Genomic DNA, 6,696 nt, shown 5'->3' with positions numbered 1-6,696 from the left:
CGCCTCTGTCAGTGCGCCCCAGGGTGGCTGTGGCTACAATGTAGCTTGCCATCACCAGTGTGTTTGAATGTGTGTGTGAATGGGTGGATGACTGGATGTGTAAAGCGCTTTGGGGTCCTTAGGGACTAGTAAAGCGCTATATAAATACAGGCCATTTACCATTTAATGAATCAATGGTACGGAAGTGGAGGAAGCAATAAGAATGAGTTGAGTAAAGTTTGACTTATCTGACTGTTTTGTTTCGCTTAATGCACCTTATAATCCGGTGCGCCTTATGTATGAAAACAGACCCATTCATCGACAGTGCGCCTTATAATCTGGTGCAATTTATGGTCCGAAAAATACCGTATATTTTGTTTTTTATCATCACTCTGGTTTTACGTGACCTATCAACACAATTTAAAAACCGGTATATAGCATCTTGTTGCTATGTCATCTTAAAGTGGTCATGTGATTGGTTTACCACAACTACTTTATTCTTCCTCAGCCAATCAGCAGCACTCGTGCGATTGTTTCGCCCCACCTAGCTCCCAGTAAGCTTAAGACAGCTTCAACAGTCTGTGTTGAAAAATAGTAACGTGTCTGCACTGCATTTTCTTGTTAGTAACGGTAACAGCGTTGTAATGACAGACATAGAAATTAGTTAGATTACTCGTTACTGAAAAAAGTAATGCTGTTAGTAATGCAGTTACTTTTAATGCTGTTATTCCCATCACTGAATATGAGTAATTTGGCTGGCTAAGCATTTGACCTTGACCCTCATTGTTAGCGCAGAAGGTCAAAGTCGACCTTAAAAATAATAAAAAATGATTACTGTGGATTTCCATATTACCAAAGCTGACATCAGGATATATTACTTTGGATGTTATGAGGCTCATGTCAGCATGTTGCAATAAAAATATCATAAAACATCTAAGTTTTAGTATAGTCATTGCCCACTGACAGAAGTTGTGCTCTGAGTCTTCTTGTTTATACAGAGGGAAAAAAATAGAGTAGCATCCCTTTGTTTTTATAAATATGATTTATGTATTTATTTACAAGATTTATATAGAGGATCACATTAGGATCACAGGGGTACCTGAGATTAAGAATAACTCGATTTGTTTGCAAATTTACTTAAAATTTAAAAAAAAAAATTCTCTTGTTTAGGGGTATGGTCTATGGCTCAGCTTCAGGGGAGAAGCGGTGCAGTGTGTTCAGTGGCAGTGCCAGGAGAGAGTGGACACAGCAGACAACAATTGTCTAATCTTGCCTTGCTTTTTTCAGTACATCTCTCCTCCCATGTCCCAGCATGCTATTTCAGTAACGATCTGGGACATTCTGGGAGTGATGAGAGCTCAAAACAAGCTAGGCAGCAGAACGGCTGGAGCAATCAATGTGGGATTGCAGTCTGAAAAGACTACACTAAAACATCCCTGTCTCTGTGCTGGGGCCCCTTAATAACTGGTAAGTGTTACATCTCTCTTATAAAAGTAGTGAGATTTTTTTAGGAAGCCAGTACTTTGTGGGAACTTTTTTGAAAATAATTTCAGCTTCTTAGTTTTTTTATTTAATAAAATGATAACTTACAATGGCAGCATCACATTTGCACCCACACTGGTCACAGTATAGCTGGTTTACTCCACTGGCATCTGATTGACTGAAATATTTGGCAATGGCATGAGCCTGAAAAATATAATCATGTCACTTGATGCTGAAATTTACTAACAGATAAAATGAAAAGGTCATTTCTACCCATCAAATCATGCTACCACTGGTATAAATCATTTCCCATAATTTTTGCAAATATTCATATAAATGAAGTTTTGCTTAAATAGTGAAATACTTGACAAAAATATACATATGTATAATTACTCTAACTAATATGTTCTAGAAAAGTGTGAATGGATTAAAAAGGTAGACAAGATATCAGTCCTTACCACATTGTAGTCTTTGATGTCAGATTGCACCAGTTGAAGAGGTAGAGTCCAAAATGGATCATCTGTTCCTGTCTCTGTACTGCATGTAGAGCATTTGTTCCTGTGTGTCAGCACTCCCTGGAATATCTTAAAAGACAACCACACAGGCTGTTAACTTATATGTAAATTTAATTAACATATTTGTAATATCTAAACTGCAGTCTTTACCTGTGAGGCTTCAGGACTAGTTAGACTCAGAATCTTCTCAAAGCACTCAGCTGCGTCACCTTGTACGGACACTGGTGCAGTGGAGGTATTGAAAAAAAAAAATGCTATAACACATCTGTCAATGTAACATGTACTTAAAAAGATCTGCCAGTGAAACAATTTTCACTTGTTTCATTGGCAGATCTTTTTCACTTAATACAAGATATTTTAGTTTGAAATAAGTGAAAAAATCTGCCAGTGGAATAAATGAAAATTCTCTAGTTTTAAGATTCACTGTCTTGAAACAAGTTCCTTTAGCTTACTGAAATGTTGCCCTTTAGCTGATTGTGTCTTATTTTAGGTGTGATGAGATCATTTTGACTAGAAATAAAACAAATGTACTTGGTTATATTTTGAGTTTTTGCAGTGCATTATGAACCCTCACATTAACAAAAAAGTTAGCTTCCTCCTCCAGCTTCACTGTAGCTGTGTCCCAAAACGTCGGCTGCATTCTTCGGAGGACCCGGCCTTCGTGGTCTACGTGGGCCGGGTCTTTCGAAGACCGAGAAGGCCGGAAGTGTGGGGCTGTGAAATGGGACGGTCTAGCCTTCAGATTTGCGTCACCGCTGTGTCGGTGGAGTTTAATAAACTCAGCCGTCTGCTCCTTGCTATCTAAAATATAACAGGACACTGGCGTAAATTCTCGACCGCCTCACACTTCTGTTTAATCAGTTTTCTGTTTGACGTTTATTCAGCTGTGTGAAAATCCAGGAACCCACCCGGGGGATTAATAAAGTTTTATTTTATCTAATCTATTCTAATAACTTTGATCTCAGCCAAGCCGATTTACTCCGGAACAAATAAAACCCCGAAAAAAGGCAAATAATTAAATTTTTAAGTTATCCGAGTACTTACTATGCACTTAATGCAGACATATTATTAAAATTTGGTCTATAACAGTTGTATTGATGTATAGCAACTTGAAATGCTCCCAAAAATGGCACTACAGCATGTAAAAATATAAAGTAAGCTCTGGCGGATTTGGTTCTATGGTAGGTCTTAAAGGGTTAAGAGTTATGATGTACTGTTTCACTTCCATTGTTAATTGTTTTGTTTTTTTTTGTTTTTTTTAAAGAAACACACCACTTTCTGCCATCAAATATTCTTCAAATAATGCTGACAGGGGTACCGCAGCTTTTTACAACATTAGTTTTACAATTCCCAAAAATACATTTTTGTATAACTCTGAAATATACATTATTTTTCAGTTTAGGGTAACCTTTTTTTAACCCTTTAAGCAGTGATCTAAAACTGTTGACAGGTAGTGTGCATGTAGCAAAGATTTAAAGATTTCTGTAAAAGCAGACATGGAGCTATTTTTATACCATGCTAGCTACCCAAGTCAACAGGTATTCTTACCAGATAATCTAAGATCTTTAAAGTGTGGTTGCCAGAATTTTTTCCTGTTATATCTTATGATACTTAATGGCTTCAATATTAACTACAAAAGTTTTTTTTACTGTTCTCTAGCTAAGTAAAACTACACACTGGATTCCAAAAACAGCCTAATATGTAAAGAGTAACTGATTAATCTTGGTTAGTTTACTGCCAATTTTTTTATTCTATTCTATTTTTTATTCTGGTCAGTTGTAATTATACAGCTATACTTTTAATACTGTTGAGCCTTTTATCCACAGATTAATCAGCACTTCCCTTGCTACATGTGCCATCATGTTTTAAATAAGCTATAGTTTAGCCTCTTCTTTAAAAACACAATCTGGACCCACCTGTTCTGGCTAATTACAGGCCAATTTCGAAGCGTCCCTTTCTTTCAAAAGTTCTGGAGAAAGTGATCTATCTATAGTTGCAGGCCCACCTTGATCTTAATGAGACGTGAAGATGGCGCAGAGTGTGGCAGCCTCGTTGCGAGCTTCCCCAAGCAACAGCTGGTTTTTGTGTTTAATTTTACTTTTCCTTTATTTTTTCACGAGTAGCACATGTCTCCTTGTGTACGACCGACAAACCTTACTGGACATAAGAGATGGACTTTCTCATCACTTTCCGAAGTTTTGCAACACCGTTTGTTTTGCAACTCCGTTTGCAGACCCCCATTCATCTCACCTGAGACGCCTTTATTCTGGGCCCCTGGAGGCTGCAAACGCCAACACAGAGGGAGAAGATCTGGCATTCTGGTTCGCCTGAGACGGCGCACTAACAGACCACCACTACCCAGTTTATTAATGGCTAATGTGCAGTCTCTGGACAGCAAGCCGTGCGAGCTTCGGGCACGGATCTCATTCCAGCGAGAGATGCGGGACTGCTGCGTGATCTGCCTCACAGAAACCTGGCTATCGGACAAGGTACCGGACTCCGCAATACAACTACTCCGTTCTCCGTGCACCACGCGGATAGGTCACAGGAGCTAACTGGGAAAAGCAGAGGCGGTGGTGTGTGTTTCATGATCAACAACAGCTGGTGTGATTATGCGAACGTGCACCCAATCCTTCTGCTCACCAAACCTGGAGTACCTGATGATTAAGTGCCAGCCATTCTGGCTACCGAGGGAATTTACAGCAGTTATGATTAAGGCTGTTTACATTCCCCCACAAGCCGACACTGACCGAGCACTCAGGGAACTGTACAGCGCGATCAGCAGTGAGGAAACCGCGCACCCAGAGGCAGCGTTTATCACGACCAGTCACTTTAACAAGGGAAACCTGAAGAAAGTTTCACCAAAACTCCACCAACACACCCATTTCAACACTCATGGAGACCGGCTACTTGACCACTGCTACACCTCCTTCCGGGATGCGTACAAAGCCCTCCCCTGTGCCCCATTCGGCCGATCAGATCACTGCTCCATCCTGCTCCTGCTCGCCTACAGGCAGAAACTGAAACAGGAAGCTCCAACCCTGAGGGTGGTGCACCATTGGTCGGACCAATAGGAGTCCACGCTGCAGGACTGTTTTGATCACGCGGACTGGGAAATGTTTCACGTGGCTGCTAACGACATCGATGAGTACACAGACTCATTCTGCGGATTTATCAGAAAATGTGTGGAAGATGTTGTCTGGTCCAGAATAGTAAAATCCTACCCAAATCAAAAACCGTGGATTAACAGAGATGTTCGCACGGCACTGGCGGCACGGAGCACTGCTTTTGCCTCCGCGAACACATCGGACTACAAACATTACATTACCAAATCCGGAAGATGATCAAAGCAGCCAAACGTGAGTACAGGGACCGAGTGGAACAACAGTTTGACAACCCTCGGAGTATGTGGTGGTGGAGCTAAACACAATCACAGACTTGCACACCACAGACCACAGCCTCTCTGTGTGAGGATCTAAACATATTCTACGCTAGATTCGACACAGCGAACACCATGAGACCAAACAGTGTGCGCACACTGTGTCTGAGGAGGATGTGCGGAAGTGCTTCAGGAAGGTGATCGCACGCAAAGCTACTGGTCCGGACGGGATTCCCGCCCGCATCCTCAAGTCATGCGCAGCTCAGCTGGCTGGAGGGTTTACACACATCTTCAACCTTTCCCTCTCTCTGTCTGTAGTCCCAGCCTGCTTCAAAATGGCCACCATTGTCCCTGTACCCAAATCCTCCGCCATCTCATCACTGAACAACTGGCGACCTGTAGCCCTGACCCCCATCGTGAGCAAATGCTTCGAGAAGCTGGTCAGGGACTTCATCTGCTCTGAACTACCCAACTCACTGGACCATCTACAATTCGCATACCACCACAACAGGTTCACTGATGACGCCATAGCCCTGACACTACATACTGCCCTCTCGCACCTGGAGAAGAGAGACATGCTGTTTGTAGATTACAGCTCAGCATTCAATGCCATCGTTCCCTCAAAGCTGGAGAGGAAACTGCAGGATCTAGGACTGAGCAGCTCCCTCTGCAGCTGGATCCTTAACTTCCTGTGTGACAGACGCCAAGTGGTCAGACTGGGTAGCATCACCTCATCCCCCATCATAATGAACACTGGTGCTCCACCGAGGTGTCTTTACTGAGCCCTCTCTTGTACTCACTCTACACCTACGACTGTACTGCCACTAGCAACTCCAACATCATTGTGAAGTTTGCAGACGACACTACAGTGGTGGGTCTTATCACCGACGGTGATGAGATGGCTTACAGGGAGGAGGTCAGCGCCCTGACCCACTGGTGTCGAGACAACCATCTTACCCTCAACGTCGCAAAGACAAAGGAGTTGATAGTGGACTTCTGGAGGTGCAGAGAAGTAACAACACCCACCACCATCAACGGAGCTGCTGTGGAGACAGTGAGCAGCTTCCGGTTCCTTGGTGTACATCTGGCTGAGGATCTTACATGGTCAGGACACATAAACAAAACATTGAAGAAGGTGCAGCAGTGCCTCTTCTTTCTCAGGAGACTGAAAAGATTCGGCAAGAGCATCCTCACGGGATGCATCACCACCTGGTATGGCAACAGCACTGTTTACAACCGCAAAGTTCTCCAGAGAGTAGTGCGGTGCTCTGAACGGATAACTGGAGGGGAGCTTCCCTCCCTCCAGGACATCTACAGGAAGCGGTGCCTGAGGAAAGCGGG

The 6,696-nt window shown here is 42.8% G+C and overlaps 1 protein-coding gene across 1 annotated transcript in view; it reads right to left on the bottom strand.

Annotated features, from left to right (window-relative positions):
• LOC102201228 (uncharacterized) overlaps positions 1 to 6,696 on the bottom strand; it is a 71,793-nt gene that overhangs the window by 19,698 nt on the left and 45,399 nt on the right. Inside the window, exons 25-27 of the mRNA XM_013907916.1 lie at positions 2,127 to 2,197; positions 1,920 to 2,045; positions 1,570 to 1,665 (exon numbers count right to left, since the gene is read on the bottom strand). Of these exons, the coding sequence (XP_013763370.1) occupies positions 1,570 to 1,665; positions 1,920 to 2,045; positions 2,127 to 2,197 (293 nt within the window). The remainder of the gene's footprint in view (positions 1 to 1,569; positions 1,666 to 1,919; positions 2,046 to 2,126; positions 2,198 to 6,696) is intronic.

This window comes from Pundamilia nyererei, unplaced genomic scaffold (genome assembly GCF_000239375.1).
Source record: "Pundamilia nyererei isolate P.nyererei 1_Seehausen unplaced genomic scaffold, PunNye1.0 scaffold00608, whole genome shotgun sequence".
Lineage (NCBI taxonomy): Eukaryota > Metazoa > Chordata > Actinopteri > Cichliformes > Cichlidae > Pundamilia > Pundamilia nyererei.
The sequence above is the reverse complement of the archived record's forward strand: the minus strand, read 5'-3'. Positions and strand labels throughout refer to the sequence as shown.